The sequence below is a fragment of the Mirounga leonina genome, unplaced genomic scaffold (assembly GCF_011800145.1).
Source record: "Mirounga leonina isolate KUSES-001 unplaced genomic scaffold, KU_Mleo_1.0 Mir_168, whole genome shotgun sequence".
NCBI classification, from domain to species: Eukaryota; Metazoa; Chordata; class Mammalia; order Carnivora; family Phocidae; genus Mirounga; species Mirounga leonina.
Window position 1 is genome coordinate 53,085,658 of NW_023270426.1, and position 25,212 is coordinate 53,110,869.

The 25,212-nt window shown below is 38.5% G+C and overlaps 2 protein-coding genes across 2 annotated transcripts in view; one reads left to right on the plus strand and one right to left on the minus strand.

The window, feature by feature from the left end:
- The window catches only part of XRCC4 (X-ray repair cross complementing 4), a 776,985-nt gene that overhangs the window by 274,225 nt on the left and 477,548 nt on the right, over window positions 1–25,212 (plus strand). The window lies entirely within an intron of this gene.
- On the minus strand, window positions 21,497–22,378 carry LOC118017143 (GTP-binding nuclear protein Ran-like). Its single transcript, XM_035015072.1, is given in 1 exon segment — window positions 21,497–22,378. A coding segment is annotated over 1 exon segment (882 nt).

Genomic DNA, 25,212 nt, shown 5'->3' on the forward strand with positions numbered 1-25,212 from the left:
TGCCATTTCTAATGTATTTCAATTCATTCTTAACAGTCACAGATGTTTTTGCAAAACCAAAGGTTATTGATTAACCTAGAGCAGGTAGGAGGTCCCTATTTGAGTTCTTATATTTTTCAGCCTAAGATAACTTAAAAACCACCCGCTAGGAAATCCTGTCAATTGCATATTACTATTTTTCATGCTCTTTTTCAAAGACAAGGGAAGAGCTATTTTCAGGGGTTAAAGGAAAAACATTTTCTTTAAAACATTGTACATTCTGTTCAGGGAGTTTGCTTTATGGAGAGGAGTGATACAGATTTCCTATGGGAAGACTATCAGGGTGTGGCTAGATTCAGTTCTATTCAACCTCTATCATCAATTTGGAAGATGTAGAAAATGTCTTTTTTTTTTTATATTTTGCAATGACACAAAGCTAGGAGAAATAATAAATGCAGTAAGCTAATTCGAGATGAAAAACCATCTTGACATCAAAATCAATAATATGGAATTCATCAGCAATAAATATGAAAACTTACATTCAGGATTTAAAAGTCAGTTATGCAAAACAGGATAAAAGAGGCTAAGCTTCTTTGAATTCACATGGGAAAAAAAATCGGAGAGTTTTACCTTATCGTAAGTTCACTAAGAATTGGCAATATGGTTTGTCTATTAAAAAATCTAACATAATTTTGGACTATGTTAATAAAAGGTCATTTGTACATCAGACATGTTGTATTCTGCCCTAGCCAGAGCATGTCTGCAGTATTAGATTAATCTCTGGACACTGCATTTTAAGAGTGACATGGATTGTTCAGAAAATGCAAATGGCAAGGAATTTGGAAACTTCATCAGATAGTATTAAACAAAATGAGTAGACATCTTCTAATACAGCCTCCTAACCCGTGTGTGAATATACTGTGCAGCATTCATGCCTGATGGTCATTTGTCTTTGGCTGGAATATGTTTAATTATAAGGAGCTCATTACTCTGCATTGTTGGGCAGTTCCCATTTTTAAAGTATTTTCTAACTTCCATCTGTTATAGGACTCTTTAATCTTCGATTATTAGTACCCTATTTCTCTTGACAAGCCATTATAGATTTGAAAGCCTATTATAACTTTTTAAGAGGATTTCAAGAAATTATTCTTTCCCTCAGAAAAATCAACTTATGAGAAAAACATATCAATATAGTAATGAGCAAAGATGTTAATCGAGTATTTAAAATGCCATGGTAGATACAGAGTATAATTCTCAGAGGTTATTATAATTTGGGGTACATAAGCAAAAAATTTTTTTTAAACTTCCTCATCAATTCTTATGTTTTGTCATTTGAGAGCCTATGCTGAGCTTTAAACATAGTTAGCAGATTTATCTGATGTAATAACCTTGGATTACTACAGGATTCTCCTCAGAGTTCATCTTCTTTCTCTCTAGTCAATGTCATGACTCAAGAGAGCTGAAGCTGGTAGTTTGGGAATGAGCTGATTATTGTCTTTAGGGATATTTAAAATATAAATCATATCCTGACTGATAAAGATCATAATTTGCCATTTAAAGTGGCTCTAATTACTCTTTACTCCACTGAAAAACCCATAGAAGATAATGGGTTTTCATGTTACACCATATTCTTAATTATTTAAAGTCTATTGAAAGAGAGAGTGAGAGAAAGAGAGAGAAAGGAAAGGAGATGCTTAGATTGAGATCAAGTCACATCGAAAAGGAAGAATAGGCGAGAGACAGGAGTGAAAGGACTTAGACTTTGAAGCAGGATTAATACCCCTAAGTATCAATACCAGGCTTCTTAGAAAAACGCACAAATCAACCCTTATCTGTTAAATTTTACATCTGCCGCTGACAAAAGACAGTGATGTAAAGGCAGTGCCAAGTCCTTGGACTTAACTCCCAAAAGGTAATTTGTTATCCAACACTTCACATCCTTCACACGGTATCTGCTTGTTCCAAGGAGGATCTTCAGTCTAGCAATAGTAGAAAATATTTCCTTGGCTTCCAAATTCAAGGAGACTAGTATATAGAAATTCTGTTGCTCTTAATTTTTTTTTTAAAGATTTTATTTATTTATTTGAGAGAGAGCACATGAGAGGGGGGAGGGTCAGAGGGAGAAGCAGACTCCCTGCCGAGCAGGGAGCCCAACGTGGGACTCGATCCCGGGACTCCAGGATCATGACCTGAGCCGAAGGCAGTTGCTTAACCAACTGAGCCACCCAGGTGCCCGTGCTCTTAATTTTTTGCTAAATCTTACTGGCAGGAGGCAAATTTCTGGGTCCCCTGAGGTCCATTTGAGAACTGAGGATGTCCCCTGGAATGAAAGGGGCTCTAGGTCATAAAGAGGAAAGAAAGGAACAGAGAAAGGGAAGCACATGGAGACCTTATACCACTTGGGTGGGAGTGCTGACAGGCAGTAGCTGAAGGGGAGTTTGTGGTTATTGCCCTGTTAACAGGTCCCTCTGGAAATCCATCATTGGAGGGGAGTCCTGAAGTGAGGTGTGGGAATTGAAAAAAAGGAAAACAGGAAATGCACACCAACAATAAAAAGTCGACTTTTTAATGAAAAACATATCTGTAACATCCAATGTTTCAGCTATGAGAGATGTAAAATTCTTGGAAACATTTATTAGTGAGAAGAGCGAGCCACAGTTTAGGTTCCTTATAATGATCTCCTCCTCTTCAAAGGGAAGAATAAAGAGAGAATGCATAGAATGAAAAATTTTATCCATAAATATATAATGTCACATGAAATATATTTCAAAGCATGGTACAGAATTCATATCCTTGATACTTACAATGCTGCAGTTAATTAGGCTAGCCTACGTGGGAAAAAATGAAAAATGAGAGAACAATGAAATGAAACAGATGCCAAAGGATCCTGGAATGAGAACAAAGACAAGGAAATGAGACAATTGGCAGCCACAGAGCAGTAATCCATCGGCGAATTTCAAGGAGAAATTTACAGATGATAACTCAGGAATATTTACTCAACATTTATTTTGTTTAGGACTGTGCTAAATAAGTAAAGAAAAACTATCTAAAAATATGTCCAAATAGGTAAAAAGCTGAAGAACAAAATAAAGCCATTTGTCTTCACTAATGAATGTGTACACGAATAAAAAAAAAAAAATTGTGGGTGAATTTGGTATAGGCATAGAGGAATTTAGAAATGACATAACCTTTTAGGGTTTTGAACTGCATTTCAGAGAATATGATCATTCAGAAATTAAAGATACTCTTCCGTTCTTTCCTTTTCAATCTGTGTCTCAAGAACAGGGGACCTTTGTTACATACTCTGGCATACTCAGCACATACATGGGGAACATCCTGTATGACTTAGATGAAATAACCTCCTGGCATCACAAGCCACTCCTCTACAAAATGACACGAAGAATACTGAGTCACCTTAAGGATGCCTTTGGGATCAATTGGTTATTAAAATGGTTATAAGAGAGTTTAAGCTTTATATACATATTAAATAGCAATTTTTGAACAACCTTAATTTCAGGTTCTTTTCTCCCATTTATATCTCACAAGTTTAAAGAAAAGTGGCAGAAAGTTTCCACATATTGGAAGTGGTAGAGTGACTAGAGGAAATGAGTCATCAAGATAATTTATGATCTTTCCCATAACTTGCAATGCACGGAACATAGTAATCCTTTGTTATCCAGGCCACTCAGTGACCAAACTCCAGGACCTTGATGGAATATAATTAAAATAGGATTTCTGTAGACTCAGATCTCTGCTTCATATCCAAAAATGGTTTTACCTCATTGCAATATACACATTTAATAATATTTACTGTTTTTTACTTTTCTCCTACATGATCACATCAAGCTAGCCTTAGTAAAAAATTCCTTATTTATTTATTTTTTTTAAGAAATTCCTTTTTTAAATGAATAAAATAAAGTTCTTAGTTTCTAGGAACTTATAATCTATAGGAGAGAAAGAGCAGGCCCAAAGAACAGGACTACTCAGGAAAATATGCTAAGAGTCACCAGAGAGACTGAAAGTTTCAGGAGAGAGGAAGTTAATTTACATTCAAACCAGGTATTTTATTTAGTTGTTTTTTGTCGTTGTTTTCTTATTTTAACATTCAAAGCTTCCAGATCAATATGGAAAAATTTCTAATGAGGTATGTTTTTTAAAACTCTACTTATTTTTTAGGATCTTCATATCCAGGTAGCCAAAAGGATATTCTTCAACTCATTTCCAGGAGGGAGAATGTTCAATGACTTAAGAAATCTGAGTTGGATAGAGCCTTATATTTTTAAAAGTAGTTTTCTATTTTCTACAAATTTGTAAAATTTCACTTTCTGAATGCATTTCTAGATACAACACATTGAATTGAATATTCTCACCCCTGAAATATGGTTTAGCCTGATAGGGTATAGAGGGGTATCCTTGAGGCCCAGAGTGAGGCTAGCCTTTCACATCCTGTCTTCTTGTAAATACCGCATCATAAAGGACTTATCCTTAACACCTCAGAAAATTGGGCAAGGCCTGGCCTTTTGTCTGCCACATTATTTATCACATAGATGCAGCCCATTGACAATTCCAGAAACCACACATGGGAAAAGGAATTTCTAAAGTAACACATCAACCTCCCTCTGAGCAACAGGAAACTCCATTCTGTGTGAGAATATTTGCTGAGTCAAACTCTGGTTTGGTGAAAATATTTTGTTGGGTGGATCCAATTCAACCCTTTAAAAAGTCATCTGACTCACTCCATGAAAAACACATATTAGACATTAAGTCCTGGCTGTGCAAGCCCATTACCTGCCCTTCTGGAGACCTTCGACCACATATCTGCACATGTTTACATGCATATGTACACCACACACAGTTCTGTGTTCCTTGAGGTCATCTCTCAGTTGCTCATTGTAATCCTAAATGCATTTTTCTAAAGGTTGGGTATTTACCAAATTATGTAAAACCATAAAAATTTAAAATATTTTCTTCCATTTCTGGACAGTGAGCCCCAATTTTTGGTTTAGAAAGTATGTGGTACCAACCCACCATCAGCACGGCATATACTTTTTGCAATTTCCTAGTGGTAATTGATACAATTTAATCATCTGTGAATAGTAAATGGAATTTTAAGATCCCTGGCTAGATTCTGTGGGGTGACACGATTGGGTGGAGGCTGGCAGCACAGGCAGTAGAACAAAGGGGATAGACGTTTATTGAATACACTGCAGGGAAGCTGTGGGCAGGACAGCAAAGGAGAGAGTGTCTGTCAGGAGACAGTGCTGAGGTTGGGGGGGTACTAACTAATGCGGGGGTTGAGGAGGTATAGGAAGGTATGGAATTTTTCTTTCTTGGTACCTGTACCCAGTTGTAAGTAGCTCATTGGTCAGCTAGGGCTTATAGATATTTTGAGGTGGGTACCTAAAGAGCCTGTTTGCATTCAGCCTGGTGGTCACTATGGGCCCTTTTACCTTACCTAGGTTTCCATTGTTCAGGCCCGTTGCCTAAAAGCAGCGTCTAACAGATCTTGCAACATATATCTACTGCAATGGGTTGGAACCAAACTATGGCCACTATAGGGAATAATAAGGGGCAAGGAGGAATATGTGCTTTCCTAAGATGATTTACTGAATAATTGGGAAAGTGTAAGATGCACATAAATCCCATATAGGACAGAGATTCTCAAAGAATCAGTGTAATCACAATACTGTACCTTCGTTTCTCCATCTCTCAGATGTTTATAATCTCTTTTCTATAAATGCTTTTCCAAAGTCTGATTCTTTTAAGGGATACAATTTGTGCTCCTATGTGCTGCTCCCCACATTTAGCACTCCTTTTTAGAAAGACTTCTACTACATGTGGGCCTGATTTTTAAGTTGTGTGTAAGTAGAAATCGAATTGTTAATTAACCAGGGAGGTTAATTAACACTTAGACCTGATAATTCAGGTCTTAAATCTAATGGTACAGTAGTCAAATTAACAATTAATCAATAATTATTTCCTTACTTAAAGTGTGAAGAAGGATTTCCTTAAAGTGTGAAGAATTCTGGAGGAAGCAGATTAATCTTTTTTAAATAGTCTACTACGAGTTATGCATTTTATGTACAGTATCTTACTTCCATTTCATGACAAATGCTATTCTTAGCCCCATTTTGCTAATGAGAAGGAAATGGAGAAGCAAAAGAAATTAATAACTAGCCTGAGGTCACAGAGCTAATAGTCAGCAGAGCTGGAACTTGCATTTTGGTGGATTGCAAAATCCAGGCTCTTTTTAAAACACTAAGCTGCCTCCTTATTATCCCAGTTGAGTTGATATTGCCCAAATGAAGAATGGTAAACCAAAAACATAAAACCAAGGAAAGGTGGGGAGTGAGGATATCCTATATGATCCACATTTATTTTGTTCCTTCCTGGCAGCTCAAATAACCATAGAGTCCCTGGTGATGCTAAGCATTTGAAGATGAATGCATGAGGTATGGAAAGTACTTGCATTGAAGAGTCAACTGATCAACTAATCATTCCAACATGTAGTACATAGCAGCCTCCACTGAACTGTGTGCCCGGAGAAAATGAGATATAAAAGAAAGTACCACAGCTCCTTTTATTGGAGCAGAAACATAAAAGAGAAGGTTAAACAATAACACATATGAACATTCATTTGCAATTACCTCTCTTCTAACTTAATGTAGGGCCTTGGGTTATACAATAAACTAGCAGTTTGGACACTTCAAGGCATAATAACTTCCTCTCTTTTCATAGATCAGAGTCAGAGAATAACTCTCCCAAGTTGCATGTCCTTACAATAAGCCCTTTGGTGCTAAACAGTCTGTATTTTTTAGCCTTCTATGTGACCTTCTAACACTTTCCTTCAAACCCTCTTGCTTGTGGTTTCCCGAATCTTCCACGGGTCTTTTATTAGGAACTGCTTTCTTTTTTTCATTTTGCACCACTGCCTCTGATTAATGGTGGTAGTAAATTTACCAGTTGGGAACCTTCTTAAAGACAACATGCAAATCAGGTATTTGGGATTGAAATGAATTTTTTTTTTTTTTTAAGATTTTTTTATTTATTTGACAGAGAGACACAGCGAGAGCGGGAACACAAGCAGGCGGGAGTGGGAGAGGGAGAAGCAGGCTTCCCACTGAGCAGGGATCCCGATGTGGGGCTCGATCCCAGGACCCTGGGACCATGACCTGAGCCGAAGGCAGATACTTAGCGACTGAGCCACCCAGGCGCCCTGAAATGAATTTCCAAAATGGTTATGTGTCCAGATGAAGGGAAAAGTATAGTTAATAAATGATCTTTCTGAGCTATGGAACTGAAATACCATTCACCTCATCTCCAGACTTCATTTATAGCATTGTTTTTATCAGGAAAAAAATGTATTCCCAGTTCCATATGTATTAATTTATACAGAAATATTAATCGATGTCCACTAAAGGCCAGGTAGAGTAGCTAAAATTCTAAGTGAGTAATACCTTGAGCTTATGGAGCATTTAGCCTAGTGGTTCAGACAGTCAGTTCAACACCTTAACACACATACCAAAACCAGGTGTGACTAGGGAAAGTGAGATGCTGGTGAATACACTACAGGGGCATTAGCAACCTAAATGATGAGGATAAACAGGAGTAAGCGGGTAAAAGTAGTGATTAAGGAAGAGACAGGTCCCAGGCAGAGGGAGTATGTGTGAAAGATGAAGCAAGAGAATGCAAACCCTCAAAAAGTTGAGCAAACTGGAACTTGGGTGGAAAGAGGGTTAGTGACTGGGTGATGCTGGGCAGATGGATGCATGGGTTGAGCCTCACAGGGTTTAAGAGCCATGTGAAAGAGTTTAAACTTTGTCCCAGGCAAGAGGGAAGAGTAAAAGCAAGTCAATCATGAGGTCATATATTCTTCTTAAGACATGCTTGTCAAACTTGGGAAGGTGTAAATATCATCCAGAGAGCTTTTTGGAATACAGTTTCTTAGTCCCTACTATAGAGAATATGAACAGTAGGCCTGGAGTGGGGCTTGAGAATTTGCATTTCTCATAAACCCCTAGGTGATACAGATGCTTCTGGTGCAGAAACCATACTCTGAGCAGTACTGTTTTATAATATTCACTCTGGCATTGTGCAGAATATCCTGGAAAGGACTGAGACTGAGAACAAAGAGCAGTCATGAAATTCAGCTTGTTATTCATTCATTCATTCATTCATTCATTCACTCAACAAATGTTTATTTTGGAACAGCATATGCTAAATTCCTTTGTAAACATAGGTGACATAAAAGTAAACAAAATAAAATCTTTTTCATAGAATTGATATTCTACTCAAAGAAACAGACCCCCAAAAATCTAATAAATAAGTAAACTATATTAGTTGGTGGTGATTGCTATGAAGAAAACTGAAACACGATAAATAAAGGGAATAGAGACTGGTGGTGGGAGTGGAGGATGCTATTTTAAATAGGGTAGTCAAAGAAGGTCTACCAGAAAACGTGGCATGTGAGTGGAGGTTTGAGTGAAGTGAGGAAGCAAGTCATGGAGAGATCAAAGGAAATGTTTTTCAGGCAGAGGATTAGCATGTGCAAAGGGCCGAAATTGGAAGCAAGCTTAGTGTTTTGGGGGAGGAATGGTAAGAATGTCAGCAAGAGTCAAGAAAGGAGAGGTTGGGGGGTGCCTGGGTGGCTCAGATGGTTAAGTGTCTGCCTTTGGCTCAGGTCATGATCCCAGGGTCCTGGGATCGAGGGTCCTGGGATCGAAGGTCCTGGGATTGAGCCCCGCATCGGGCTCCCTGCTCAGTGGGGAGTCTGCTTCTCCCCCTCCCTCTGCTTCTCCCCCTGCTCATGCTCTCTCTCTCTCTCTCTGTATCTCTGTGTCTCGAATGAATAAATTAAAAAATCTTTAAAAAAAAAAAAAAAAAGAAAGGAGAGGTAGGTCTAAGAGGAGATCAGCCAGGTACAGAAGGGAGGACACTTTGGTACAGATTTTGGATTTTATTCTGAGAGAATTTAGAGGTGATTAGAGGCTATAGGTGTACAGAGGGGGTTGTTAATGTTTGAACAGAAAGCACATTGTTTGAAGTGGTCACTGTGAAGAACAAGGAGAAGCTGAGACACGTGAAATAGGGTGGGGCTGCTGGGCATGTGAGGATGCGGTGGTAAATTTAGAGTGCCAATCTCCCTGGTATGATTTTCTCCAGCTGCTCCAGGACAGGTGAAGAGAGGGTGGCAGGGATGGGATCTACCATGTTGCAAGACAGATGATGTAACTTAAAAATGAGAAGCCATAATGATAAATAACCTGAGCTGATCTCACCACTGAATTTGACTTAATTTGGGAACTATGTGTGTTATAGATACAGTTTTCTAGATGAGCATATTATTCAATGACCCCAATCTTCTAATTCACTAAGTGCTAAAGTAAGCACTTAAACATTTTTCCTTAAATGACACATTATCCAAAAGTGATTTATTTTTGGATTTCACTAGAGTTGTATTCTTGCTGACATTTGAGTATGAGGTCTCAATATATTAAGCCCCACCCATCAAGCAAAATAATGAACATATCCCTTTGGGGTTGGCCTGCACAGAAGATGGAAAGAATACAGTATCCTCACTCTATTCTTCTGCTTGGCTAGTCCTTCAGTTTCCACTACATTGAAAAACTGTAAATACCCCCAAAAGTTGAAGATCTCTAAGCTTGCTTTTAAACAGCATCCAAGCAGCAGAAAGATAATGGTTTTGGTTTAATAGAAAGCAGTATCCAATTCCAAAAGAGCGGGAGAAAACAATGATCCCAGCCTCATATTGCCAAGAGGCCAGTGCCGAGTAGCAGGGTGGTAGAATGCAGTGCTTGGTGGCTTGAGATTAGGCTCTGGAATCAAACAGTCACAATGTGGTTTCTCTATGGTGAAGCCACAGTGGCTTCTCTAGATCTTGATTTTCTCATCTGTTAAAGTAAATTCAGTAATACCTACATTATAGGGGTGCCTGGGTGGCTCAGTCATTAAGCATCTGCCTTCGGCTCAGGTCATGATCCCAGGGTCCTGGGATCGAGCCCCGCATTGGGCTCTCTGCTGGGCGAGAAGCCTGCTTCTCCCTCTCCCACTCCCCCTGCTTGTGTTCTCTCTCTCGCTGTTTCTCTGTCAAATAAATAAATAAATGAATCTTAAAAAAAAAAAAAACCTACATTATAATGTGGTTACAGATAACAACATGTAAAATGTCTGAAGCTCCCATAGTGCCTAGTTCATTTTAAAGCTGTGTACATGTTAGCCATTATTATTTTTGTTGTTTTGATTAACAAATAATTTAAAAACTGATGAAAGAAATGTATAGGAATTTGAATGAAAGATTTTGGAGAAATAGCCTAGAAGGCAATTGAGAGAACGATGAATGAGGACATTTATAATATCAAATGGTGAAAGAATATATTCAAAACTTACTTAACATTGTAGAACTTTGAATAATATAACCAGTGGATATTGATTTTACTGTGAAATAGACATTTGATATAATTTTAAGTAAAAAAGCTAATTAAAAATTAGTATATAATTAATGCTTACAATAGAAATTTTGGATAACTTTATACTAAATATAATAAAAGAAATCACTCATAATCCTAGCATCCAGAGATGATCAAAATTTTGGTGTATATCCTTTAAGCCCTTATAAGACAAATTAACTTACATCAATAAAATGGTTTTTTAAAGCATTATTGTAAAACTAATCATGGTAATGATAATGATTTGATAATGGTTTTATAATAAGGAGCAATTTGGTATTATATCCAAGCTTTTGCCCATGATGGATAGTCCTTGTATATCCAGTTGATTTCTTTTCTTGCTTATTCCTGCTCCATTAGAAATTCCTAACTCACAATTAGAGGTTATTAAGTATGGCACTAAGTGATGTGCTTTCAGAGAATTCTGAATATTTAGATGAAACAACGACCCAGAAACTATAGAGCCAAAAGGACAGTCCATTATCAAAGTAATAAGAGCTTGTTCGATGAGAAGGGCATCAGCATTGTTGAGGAGCTCAGTGGTGACTCTCTGCAGGACACATAGTAGGAGATACTGTTAGATAACTGGGCTTCTTGATGGGAAGGTAACGGTTAAGAGGGCTCTAAAATAACAGAGGTCAGGTGGAGACTCTTAACAAAAGCAAAGTAAGTGCAAGTACTGCAGTAAAAGGCAAGGTTGGAGGGGGCTATCAAGATAGATAACAGAACTTAGCATCTCTCACAGAAAGATGAATGGGCAGACAAGGATATTAACTAATACAATAAAAAAATGAAGGATAGATAGGATTAGATGGCCTGAAGGCAGCTATCTAATAAAAAATCAAGGTCCCTTTCCTAGTTTTAGGAACTGAGCCCATTTTTAGACTCAGAGTTCACTGACCATAGGAGAAGGTAGGTACCCAAGAGGAAGGACCAACATCATAATAAATATATAGAGTAATAATTTCCCCAGACCCTTCCGAAAGGAGTTCATTTACTCATGTAACTGAATTCTAGGGAAAGGAGAATACTCAAGATATTTTAAGGTCTGCTGTCACAGTGTCCAAGTTGACAGTACCAAAGGGCATACAGCATCAAGATGGTAAGTTGTTTGCTTTGAGCCCCTTCTACCCTGGAAGGGGCAGTGGTTCATCTTGGCTGGAAATGGAACATCTTTTGAGTCAGAGTTTGTCTCCTATTTACAGGGCCTTGGCCAGCACCACTATTCAGACTTACAGAGTGTTTGATCTACTGATACTGCAGGCAGGCTGAGTAATATTCCATTATATATATATATATACACATATCTATATATATATCTTTACCCATTCATCTGTTGATGGACATCTGGGCTCTTTCCATAGTTTGGCTATTGTGGACACTGCTGCTATAAACATTGGGGCGCACATGCCCTTTCGGATCACTACATTTGTATCTTTGGGGTAAATACCCAGTAGTGCAATTGCTGGGTCATATGGTAGTTCTATTTTCAACTTTTTGAGGAACCTCCATTCTGTTTTCCAGAGTGGCTGCACCAGCTTGCATTCCCACCAACAATGTAGGGGGGTTCCCCTTTCTCTGCATCCCCGCCAACATCTGTCGTTTCCTGACTTGTTAATTTTAACCATTCTGGCTGGTGTGAGGTGGTATCTCATTGAGGTTTTGGTTTGGATTTCCCTGATGCTGAGCAATGTTGAGCACTTTTTCGTGTCTGTTGGCCATTTGGATGTCTTCTTTGGAGAAATGTCTGTTCATGTCTTCTGCCCATTTCTTGATTGGATCATTTGTTCTTTGGGTGTTGAGTTTGAGAAGTTCTTTAGAGATTTTGGATACTAGCCCTTTATCTGATGTGTCATTTGCAAATATCTTCTCCCATTCTGTCGATTGTCTTTTGGTTTTGTGGACTGTTTCCTTTGCTGTGCAAAAGCTTTTTATCTTGATGAAGTCCCCATAGTTCATTTTTGCCCTTGTTTCCCTTGCCTTTGGCGATGTGTCTAGGAAGAAGTTGCTGCGGTTGAGGTCGAAGAGGTTGCTGCCTGTGTTCTCCTTTAGGATTTTGATGGACTGCTGTCTCACATTTAGGTCTTTCATCCATTTGGAGTCTATTTTTGTGTGTGGTATAAGGAAATGGTCCAGTTTCATTCTTCTGCATGTGGCTGTCCCAATTTTCCCAACACCATTTGTTGAAGAGACTGTCTTTTTTCCATTGGACATTCTTTCCTGCTTTGTCAAAGATTAGTTGACCATAGAGTGGAGGGTCCATTTCGGGGCTCTCTATTCTGTTCCATTGATCTATGTGTCTGTTTTTGTGCCAGTACCATACTGTCTTGATGATTACAGCTTTGTAATAGAGCTTGAAGTCGGAATTGTGATGCCACCAGCTTTGCTTTTCTTTTTGAACATTCCTCTGGCTATTTGGGGTCTTTTCTAGTTCCATACAAATTATTTGTTCCATTTCTTTGAAAAAAGTTGATGGTATTTTGATAGAGATTGCATTAAATGTGTAGATTGAGCTAGGTGGCATAGACATTTTTACAATATTTGTTCTTCCAATCCATGAGCATGGAATGTTTTTCCATTTCTTTGTGTCTTCCTCAATTTCTCTCATGATTATTCTATAGTTTTCTGAGTACAGGTTCTTTGCCTCTTTGGTTAGATTTATTCCTAGGTATCTTATGGTTTTGGGTGCAATTGTAAATGGGATCGACCCAGACAAAGACCCCATCAAAAAGGAGAACTACAGATCAATGTCCCTGATGAACATGGATGTAAAAATTCTCACCAAAATACTAGCCAATAGATGAAACAGTACATTAAAAGGATTATTCACCTCGACCAAGTGGGATTTATTCCTGGGCTGTAAGGTTGGTTCAACATCCGCAAGTCAATCAATGTGATACAATTCATTAATAAAAGAAAGAAAAAGAACCATCTGATCCTCTCAATAGATGCAGAAAAAGCATTTGACAAAGTACAGCATCCTTTCTTGATTAAAACTCTTCACAGTGTAGGGATAGAGGGTACATACCTCAATATCATAAAAGCCATCTATGAAAAACCCACAACGAATATCATACTCAATGGGGAAAAACTGAGAGCTTTTCCCCTAAGGTCAGGAACACGGCAGGGAGTCCACTATCACCACTGCTATTCAGCATAGTACTAGAAGTCCTTGACTCAGCAATCAGACAACAAAAAGAAATAAAAGGCATCTGAATTGGCAAAGAAGAAGTGAAACTCTCACTCTTTGCAGATGATATGATACTTTATGTGGAAAACCCAAAAGACTCCACTCCAAAACTGCTAGAACTCATATAGGAATTCAGTAAAGTGGCAGGATATAAAATCTTCTAGAATTTTGATGGATTCCTGTCTCACATTTAGGTCATTCATCCATTTGGAGTCTGTTTTTGAGTATGGTGTAAGAAAATGATCTGGTTTCATTCTTCTGCATGTGGCTGTCCAATTTTTCCAACACTATTTGTTGAAGAGACTGTCTTTTTTCCACTGGACATTCTTTCCTGCTTTGTCAATGATTAGTTGACCATAGAGTGGAGGGTCCATTTCTGGGTCCTCTGTTCTGTTCCATTGATCTATGTGTCTGTTTTTGTGCCAGTACCATACTGTCTTGATGATCATAGCTTTGTAATAGAGCTGGAAGTCTGGAATTGTGATGCCACCAGCTTTGGTTTTCTTTTTCAACATTCCTCTGGCTATTCAGGGCCTTTTCTGGTTCCATACAAATTATTTGTTCCATTTCTTTGAAAAAAGTTGATGGTATTTTGATAGAGATTGCATTGAATGTGTAGATTGCTTTGGGTAGCATAGGCATTTTAACAATATTTGTTCTTCCAATCCATGAGCATGGAATGTTTTTCCATTTCTTTGTGTCTTCCCCAATTTCTTTCATGAGTACTCTATAGTTTTCTGAGTACAGATCCTTTGCCTCTTTGGTTAGGTTTATTCCTAGGTATCTTATGGTTTTGGGTGCAATTGTAAACAACCATTATTATTTTTAAAGGCTTTCTTTGTTTTCTAGGAAAATTTCAGAAGGTATTACTGCTCTATTACATAAAACATTTCTACAATGCTATAATGATACTGTTTGGTAGTCTTATTCTGTAAGCAAGGTTTTCATAAAAGCATTTCTATTGCCTTGGCAATATAGACTGGGTAATTATTCTAAAATAAAATCTTGAGAATGAATTTGGAAAGTTTTTAGAAAATCATGCTAAATATGATCTTTCCCTTGCATGCTTCCTCCCACCAAAAACAAAAACAAAAACTTACTTTTCTTTCTACCTGTATTCATTTCTAGATATGGCCCTATCCATTACTATAGACCTCTGTATCATGTTCACTAAAGTGGCCAGATATCTTGGAATTGAATAAGTGTGTTAATTTACTTATTGATTACCAGCCCAAGAAATTCAATAAATATTTTACATACCTTGTCAACACTTCAAAATTGGGAATGCTCACATAAAAATCCCTATTTCTACTCATTCTTAATCTCAGTCTGTCTTTCCATGTGGAAATCAATACATTAGAGCCAAGGGAGCTGCCCAACACTTTAGGAGGGTCTTGTACTTTCCAGATTGACACAGTTCTACCCACTCCACCTTACTCTTATTTTTACCTACATGGCCCAGGGCCTTTCAGTTTGCATCTTTCACCTAGCCATTTCCTCATAAAGTTGTTTCTTTGAGCCTAGCACATTTCGATTTATATACCTAGATCTTGAATAAATTGGCAGAGAGGGGGAAGTATGAAGATCACTCTTGTCATCTTTTTAATCGAGAACATACTGCACATATTATGTTTACTTTTCCAAAAAAAAAAAATTGATCATTGGGGAATATTTATTCTTACTTTTTATTTCCAGCACATAGTATAGGTTCAATAAATGTTTACTGAATGAATAAATGAAGATCAGTTGTTCACAATACCTTAGCAGATAAGCTGCTCAGTTCCCAGTCCTCTTTTTATTTTTTTAAAAGATTTTATTTATTTACTTGAGAGAGAGAACATGGGGAGGGGAAGGGGCAGAGGGAGAAGCAGACTCCCCAATGAGTAGGGAGCCTGATGTGGGACTCTATCCAGGACTCTGGGATTATAACCTGAGCCAAAGGCAGACTCTTAACCGACTGAGCCACCCAGGCACCCCAGTTCCCAGTCCTCTTAAGCCCATATTTGCTCTTTATTGCCCTGAAAACCACTCCCACCAACACCACCAATGATTAAAATCGCTACCAGAAGAACAGACCATGTGTCCCAGGTCAGGTGAAGGCTAAATTGCTATAACAAAGAGGCCCCAATATATAGTGGCTCAAAGAACATACAAATTTATTTCTCTTGTACATAATAAGTACTAGGATAGGAGGGCCACTCTGTTCCATTCAGTCATTTAGGGAATCAGAGCAATTCTTATTGCTCTATCAGACGCTTTCAGATTCCTTTTGTAGTTTATTGGCAGTTTATCAGTTTTGGCACTGTTGACATTCGGAGCTGGGTGGTTCTTTGTTGTGGGCGCTGTCCTGTGCATTGCAGCATGTTTAGCAGCCCCCTTAACCTCTACTTGCTAGACGACAGTATGCCTTCTAACCGCAGCCTGCACTGTGGCAACAAAAGATGTCTCCACACATCGCCAAATGTCTCCTAAAGGTAAAATTGTCACCAGTTGAGAACCCTGGTTTAACTATAATCAAACTGCAGGAAATATGGCAGTTTTGATAAAACATACTTTTCAGTTAACCTCTACCTATGGATGCACATCTGTCTAGCTAATTTGTAGTTTCGCCACTACAAGAATTGTATTTTGAAAGTGGTTTCTGTTAGCATCAGTAGTTCTTTCCATACTTTATATTAGACCGTGCTACTTCAAATAGTTTTAGTCATGGGTTAGGAATTATGCTTGATATCAAGGTTTAGATTATTAGGTTAAGTAAGAAGAATTTGAAAATGGTTCAGTGGTGGCAGAAATAAGATGTTTATGCAGGAATGTAAATTATGTAGGATCATGAGATTGTAAAGAGTTGGCAGCAGCTCTTTGTGAAGAAAGTTTGCCTGCATTGGGTTCATTGAATGGATTTCCTCCTCAAGTTTAGAATTTGCCTAATCCTGCCCAAATCATTATTCATCTCTGACAAAATAAAACATTTACTAAAGAAAGAAGGTTAAAATTTTTTTTCTACTTAATCTTTCTGCTTTCAGATTTAGACAAGTATTTGATTGTCAAAACACCGAGCTAGGTAAAGCTAAGTATTCTGGAGACTATACTGCACCTCTTTTAAGGGGCTGGTGGTAGGGGAGCAGGCAGGTAGTAGAAGCCTTAACGCTGGGGTTGTGCTCCTCCCCTCCCAATTCTTCTGAAGGAATTAAAGGCAAAAAGAAATCTCCACCTAGTATTGAATAATATCCCTTTGTGGCTTTATCCTTTTGGATTTAGGCTGACTACAATGCCTACCTTACCTGTCTCACAAGGAAATTTTCCACACCCTCAGCCTTTTATGCCTGCTTAGCCCTGTTTTACATATCCTGAAAAACTTCAGTAGTAACTGCAGCTTATTGGATCAGGAATGGACATATGGCCCAAGAACATCAATTTCTGACAATAACTGATGACATTGTCTAATCCTAAAAGGTGAGCTAGTTAGACCAAATGTATTTCCTTTTGAGGATTTAATCTAGAAAATCTACAGTGAAAATTGAAGTTAATAAAGTACATAGAGAAATGGGCCGTGAGACAGAGTCAGGGTCTTAAGATAGAACTATAAAGCATAATGCCAAACTAGCATTATGAATAAGAAAATCATCTAGGGGTATATAGAAACTAAAATTTAGAACAAATATATTCATAATAGAGGAAAGGAGTAACTCACTTGTTGATTACCTGGGAAGGAAAATACTAGTTTTGAATTCCCACCTCTCCTTTCACTACAATTATTGTAAGGACTCCAGCTGAAAGTAATATTGTGTAATGGTTAAGTATGTGGGGCTGTGGAGTCAGGGAGCCAGGGTTCAAATCACAGCTTTACTATTTAATAGCTGAGCATTCATAGTTATGCAAATTGTAAAACTTTCTGTGCTATAGTTTTCTTCTTCCTCAGAACCTAGAGAGAATAAAGCTGAAAGGAATCCTTTTAGAAAGAATTGTTTTCTTAATAATGGGTGAGTTCTTTGGTTCCAGGCTCTCAACATTATCTTGGGCCTGCTGTTTCCCCATTACTTTTCCAGTTCCTGAGTATGTTAAAAACCAAAACCAAAAAAAAAAAAACCCCAAAAAACAAAAAACCACCCACCCATTGTCAGTTAGTCACTAGCTGAGGATACTGTACCCTCTGGGGAGGCTTTGGGGAAAGATGTCACTTTTTAGGATACCAACTAGTGCCTACACAATAGCGCTCCACTTTTTCCAGCCTTACCTCTTAATTTTTTTTTCCGAGATAATCACTTGAGTCCTGACAGATTTATTGATTTCAAGCATGTGTCTCTCAAGTTTCTCAGTTCTGCTCACTATATATCCTTTATAAGAATCCCCCATATTTCCCTCCTCTTGGTCTCTTCTGAACCATTTCTTCTCACAAGGTCTTCCATGAAGACCTTCTGTCTTCATCCTTTAGAGTCCAGTTTTAGAAAGAATCTTGCTAAGTCAGTTTAGCCAAAATCCCCTACCATACTATTTGATCACCCTCCATATCTGACCAAATTCCTCATCTTGCCCGCCCCCCCCCCCCAAGTATTATCTGATCATGCTGGCCTGCCTTCAGTAAGAATCCTGTTTGGTCAGTTTAGAAAAAAAAAAAATATATCCCACCTCTTAGTAATTTTCATGTATCAAATCCCTCATTCTGCTCCTTGGCTATAAATCCCCACTTTTCCTTGTTGTATTTGGAATTAAGCCTGATCTCTCTCCCTTCCCCCTACTGCAAAAGCCCATTGCAGTAATCTCTATAGCTATGGCAATAGTCCTGAATAAAGTCTGCCTTAAAATTTTAACAGGTGTCATGAATAACTTTCTCTTTAACACCTACATTGGCCTTGACTTCCTCTAGTCTCGCTGTGTATACAGCTCCTTTCAGCCGTTACAAGCTATCTGTGGTGTTATTTCTGTGCCTCAGAAATAGATATTTCCGTGGTGTCATGTCTGTGCCAAATTAGTCCATGTTGTCCAGTATAGTGCCTCGAAAACTAGAAGCGTTTAATAAATACCTGTTAGTTCTTCTAGGGATAAACATAATTGTCAATTTGCCACAAGACTGGGCAGTGCAGTGGCTGAATACTTCCCAAGAAACTTACCCAGAAGCTTTGTCAGTGACTTGTGGGCATAGGGGAAGATTACCTCAACCTCGTTGCAGGTTGGGTTGTCTGCGAAGCAGATTCAAGGATGGAAATGAATATGCAGGAGGGTTGTCAGGCAGTCCTCTTGGGATCAATGACTATAGAAGGGGAGGGAAGGAAGCCAGATCGAACAAAGAGAGAAACAGGGCTGCAGACAAGTTACAAGGCCTGGGCAGACCCTGTGGGGGGACACTAATGCCAGGATAACCCTCAGAGACTTCCCAAATGGGAGGAAGGGAGTGAGAACTTTATACCCACTCTTACCTCATTAACCACTTTTTAGATGTGGGCTGCCCTTAGCAGGGGCCACTCTCTTTAGCTGCAGCAATTCCCAAAGAGGGCTTATAACTGAGCTCTGTTTGCTGACAGCATTCCCAGTAGTTGGGAATCTGGGAGGCACAGGATAGGGTCCCAAACAGGCTTCTGCAAAGACATAGGATATAGAGGCTAGAAAGTTCAAGTCTAGACTGGATCAGAGTAAGGTCCATATCTGTGTCAACCACTTGCTTTGGACTCCTCAGTAGGTTCTCTGTTGCCCATGTAATAAAGTACAAACTCCTCTGCCTGGTATCCAAGCCCCACATGGACCTTTATTTCACTCCTCACAACCTCCAAAACACCAGAACTACTTGCCCTTGGCTTATGTTTTCACCTCTGTATTGAATACCTTTTGACAATCTAAGCTATGTCCATCCTGGAAGCCAAATTTTATTCTCGCCTAGTCACATCTAATCCCTCAGCCCAACCTTGCCTACCAGTTCTTTCTGCAGCACACATAGATCATTCCATCTGCTCCATTCATTTGGGCCCTTGAATACACCCTACTCTCTGCAGCCATATATCTGGGAGATGTGTAAACCTTGCTCTGCCTGTGAGATTGTAAGCTCCCTGAGGGTGGGAACTGTGCCTACAACACCCAGCACAGGGTCTGGGGCATTGTGGTCATTCAAAATATAGTTACTCCTCAAACCCTGACCTACCTTAGGTCAGCTGTGTAAGAAAAACAAAAAACAAAAAACTTTTCTTCTTAACAATGTTCACAAATGGGGCCCCACTTAGTTCTCCTTGTACATGGGTGCCCGTGCTTTAATGAGAAGTTATAACGCACAGCTCAGTAGACAAAAGAAAAAAGAGAAAAAAAACGAAGGATGAGGCCTTTGCTCAGATGTTCTCATTTACAGTACACTTCAGGACAGGAAATAAAGACTTCCTGCCAATTCAAATGACATTAGTTTTGTGGAAGCTTATCCGCAGGCATGTAAAAAGACATGCGCACAAAATAAGTTAATCACATATAGTGTGAATTGGTTAAGATTGAGTTCAAGTAAATCAGAAATTTTTGAAGAGTCAACAAAATTTCAAAATTCACAGTCATTTCCTGAAAGTAGAGTCTGGTAAAATTGGCTTATCACCTCACTTTTAATACACATATGCGATTTCCTGCCTACAGCATTTCCCAAAGGGATGAGAAAAAAATATTTTACAACTAGGGAAGTTTTATAAGAGGGATTATCTATAGTTCCTGAATAAGAAGCCTTCTCCCTCTCCAGGCACACCTGCAGCTCCTAATAGCCGACTTACGCAATTTTCCTCTCCACTTGAATCAAAATTGGCAGTAAATGTTGTATATGTCTCACAGAGTGAATGTTTAAATCTTGTATTTACTGGTTCATGAAACTGGTTCCCTCTAGTTTACCAGCATGGAGGGGTGGGTTTGCAGGGAGCAATTAGGGATAAGATAGCCAAAGAAACACTAAGTCAGTTGAAAAAAGAAATCTGTGTGTCTGGCTCTCTCTCTATGAATTATGACTATTCAAGGGGGAAAAAAATCTGAACCTTTGCCAAAAGACTGGCGTGTAAAGGGACAGCTGGAGTTTTCTGTTAGGGGTTACAATGCATTACTTGTTCCATAAGGGAAAAAGGGGATCACTTACCACAGCAACTCACACATTGCATGAGACACTGGCACATCTCTACCTCGTGAAGCATTTTCTTCAAAGGAAAAGAACTAGATATTTCAGGAAGGTCACTGAAGATCTTTGGGTACAGACATGCTGACCTTCCTGGTAGAGATTTGTAGCCTCTGTGGTGTGTGGACTCAGTCTCTATAGATGCCTTCATTGTGCTATAACTTTTATACAGGATGTATTGTTTAAACTGCCAACCCTAATTCCAATTCCCTTAGAGACTCAGGAAATTCTAACCAAATAACATAAAACCCCATTGTATTTTTCTTTGGGTGAGATGTAAATAACATTTCAAACAAGAACAAATACATAAACATGGCACTAAGTTGGAACTTTCATTGGGCCTCTAAAATTGTAATGTTTTAAACATTTAAATACAAATGAAAAAAAGAATGATAACCACGTTTAAAAGTCTCTTAGGAATCAGAGACTCTGTCACAGCTGTCCTTGAATCTGGGCTCATAGTAGGTCTATTTGGGCACTTATCAGTCCTGAGACCAGCACTAGCCAGTGTGGGTTAAACTCTGACCAACCTTCTCCACCAGGGTCAAGGCAGACACACGGGAGAAGTCACATCTTTTCCTAACCCTAGATTTATTTTATTTTTATTCATTTATTTTTGTTTAGATATTTGAAATACAACTTTATTCTGATTCTTAACAAAAAGGAATGGGAATGACAGGGATAAATGAGATTTCACCACTGGATATTGTGATGTGGCTATAGTAGTCTTACATCTGAAACTCAGGAAGGAAGCAACTGCGTTCCAAAACATCTGAATATGCAGGTCCAAAAAAATGAAGGTCCTTTTAAACTGCCACGTTCACTCTGAAGCCCATTCATCTCCTTCAGCATCCCCAAGATGAAGCACATGTTGTGCTCAGCTCTATAATCAGTGGCAAGCACCTTGCACCGCTGATACCATGGATACTGGCCTAGAAAACCAAACTTCTGACGCTGGGCTGCAGGTGCACTTTCTCGCAGGTCATCATCCTCATCCAGGAGAGCAGTTGACTCAGCAAGTTCTAAATCGTGCTCATACCGTGTTGCCAAAGCTAGCTCCATGACAACCTCTGGTGGGGCAAGAGCAGGCATGGCGACAAACTCCAAGTTAGGGTCTCCAATTAATTTTCTAGCAAGCCACAGGAAAGACTTTTCAAAGTTGCAGTTACTTTTGGCAGAAATGTCATAGTACTAAAGGTTCTTCTTTCAGTGGAAGACCATAGATTTTGCCTTAACTTTCCTGTCCTTAGTGTCCACTTTTTTGCCACACAGCACCATGGGGATGTTTTCCCATACTTGTACCGGATCTGTATGCCAGTTAGGCACATTCTTGTATGTAACCCTTAATGTTACATCCAACATTATAATGGCACCCTGGGCTTGGATGTAATAACCACCTCTCAGCCCACCAAATTTCTCCTGACCAGCTGTACTCCATACAATGAACTTAATAGGTCCTCTGTTGGTATGGAACACAAGGGGACGGACCTCAACACCCAAGGTGGCTACATACTTCTCAAATTCACCAGTCAGATGGCATTTCACTAACATAGTTTTTCCAGTACCACCATCGCCAACCAATACAAGTTTGAACTGGACTTGGGGTTCTCCTTGGGTAGCCATTGTGCTTTTGCTTCCAAAAGTGTCTCCCACCTGTCTGACTGAGGCTCCTAACCCTAGATTTAAACAAATAAACAAAAAACTTTTCAAAGGTTGATTGGGTGAACTATTTTACTGTATGCAATTGGGGTTCATTTCCTAGATTTCCAAAATTAGTGGAAAAGTCAGATTCCATCTTGATGGTTAAGCATATCAAGACAGATTAATTTAAAATTATCTCGTATTTGATTTTCCTTAGAAAGTTATATGTTTAAGTAGATATTTATAATGCCTATGGAGAAGAAAAATAGGAATTGGTGCATTTAAGCTAACCTTGAGGTATTTGGGAGTGTCTCAAGCATCGGGGATCAGGTTCCAGAATCTACAGTAACAGCCTTCTGGAAGGCAGCTAGGTAGAGATTCCACTTGGTTTCCTGAATGGTGGGGCATACACCAGCACTCGAGTTTTCTTGGACCACGGCCTCAGCAATGAAGCTGCATTAATGGCCCAGGGGTTGTTCAATTTCAAGGGTGACTCTGAACCATAGTAGCAGAGAACAGGCCACTCACTTGCCATTAGAAAATTCCTCACATATGTTTTAGTCCTTTAGCATTTGTGGTAAGATTTCAACAGAAAGAATGTGAATAGTATTTTCCAAAAGGGTTCTAGTTGCCTGAAGGATTTCCTATCATTTAAAATGTCTGTTGGCAGGTATACTGAATAAAAAGAATTTATTCTCATCAGTATTTTACAAACTTGTTGAATGTTCATATTAATGATAAAAGACCTGAAAGAAGATAAGAGGAGCCCACATTGTATTGTATGCTCTGTTTGCTGAGATTACATATTAATGTTCCAGAAAGTAGCTCATTACCATTTCTATTGATGAGTTCTCTTTCTACTTCATTCACCAACTTTGCTTTCATTATTATCCTGTAGACTACAGTAGTCTGTTTAGCATTTTTGTCATTGACCTTTTATCTTTGTTCATATTTTATTCTATAATATCTTATGGGAGGTTACTTATTTTTTAGAATGGTTAATGTCTGTAATCTTTTTTAATTGAAGTATAATTAGCATATGGTATTATATTACTTTCAGGTGTACAGTATAAATGATTTAATAATTCTACACATTACTCAGTGCTCAGCACAGTAAGTGTACCCTTAATCCCCTTTATTTATTTTATTCTTCCCCCTACCCACATCTTTTCTGGCAACCACCAGTTTGTTCTCTGTATTTAGGAGTCTGTTTTTCTGTTTGTTTCTGTTTTTCTTTTTCTTTTTTTCATCTGTTTCTTAAATTTTATATATGAGTGACATCATATGGTGTTTGTCTTTCTCTGTATGACTTATTTCACTTAGCATGTCTATCCATGTTGTTGCAAATGGCAAGATCTCATTCCTTTTTATGGCTGAGCAATATTCCACTGTATGCATATACCACTCTTATTTATCCGTTCATCTATGGATGGACACTTGGGTTGCTTCTGTATCTTGGCTGTTTTAAATGATGCTGCAATAAATAGAGGGGTGCCTGTATCTTCTTGAATTAGTGTTTTTGTATTCTTTGGGTAGCTGTCCACTAGTAAAGCTTTGGATTATGTGGTAATTCTATTGTTAATTTTTCTGTGGAACCTCCATACTACTTTCCACAGTGGCTGCACCAGTTTGCATTCCCACCAAAGGATGAGGGTTGCTTTTTTCTCCACATCCTCACCAGCACTTGTTATTTCTTCTCTTTTTGATACCTGCCATTCTGAAAGGTATAAGGTGATATCTCATTGCGGTTTTGACTTGCATTTCCCTGATCATTAGTGATGTTGAGCATTTTTTCATGTGTCTGTTGACCATCTACATGTCTTCTTTGGAAAAAATGTCTGTTCAGGTCCTCTGCCCATTTTTAATTGGATTATTTGGGTTTTTTGTATGTGTTGAGTTGTATAAATTCTTTATATATTTTTGGTATTAGCCATTTATCAGATATATCATTTGTGTGTTTTTTTAAAAGATTTATTTGTTTTAGAGAGAGAGAGAAAACAGGTGCGTTGGGAGAGGGGCTGAAGGCAAGGGAGAGAATCTCAAGCAGACTCCCCGCTGAGTGTGGAGCTTGGCCATGGGGCTCAATCTCACGACACTGAGACCATGACCTGAGCCGAAATCAAGAGTCGGATGCTTAACCGACTGAGCCACCCAGGCGCCCCTCAGATATATCATTTGTAAATATCTTCTCCCATTCAGTAGGTTGCTACATTGTTTTGTTGATGGCTTCCTCCACTCTGCAAAAGCTTTTTATTTTGGTATAGTCCCAAAAGTTTATTTTTACTTTTTGTTTCCCTTGCCTGAGGAAAAATTTCTAGAAAAATGTTTCTATGAGTAATCTATTTAAAATATCATAGAAAAAGAAAAAAAAGGAAGTCCTTAATATTTGACTAAAGGACTATAGTTTGCAATCACAGGTCTTTTTTTTTTAATCGTCCTAATTTTTTTAAAATTGTGGTAAAATACACATAACATAAAATTTATCATCTTAACCATTTTTAAGTATATAGTTCAGTATTGTTAAGCATATTTCACATTGTTGTGCAACCAATCTCTAGAACTTTTTCGTCTCACAAAACTGAAACTCTGTACTCATTAAACAACTCCCCATTTCCCCCTCCTCCTAGTCCCATTCTACTCTGTTTCTATGAATTTGACTACTCTAAATACCCCCATATATGTGGAATCCTACAGTATTTGTCTCCTTGTGACTGACTTATTTCATGTAGCATGATGCCCTCAAGGTTCATCCATGTTGTAATATGTGTCAGAATCTCCTTCCTTTCTAAGGCTAAGTGATATTCCATTGTATGCAC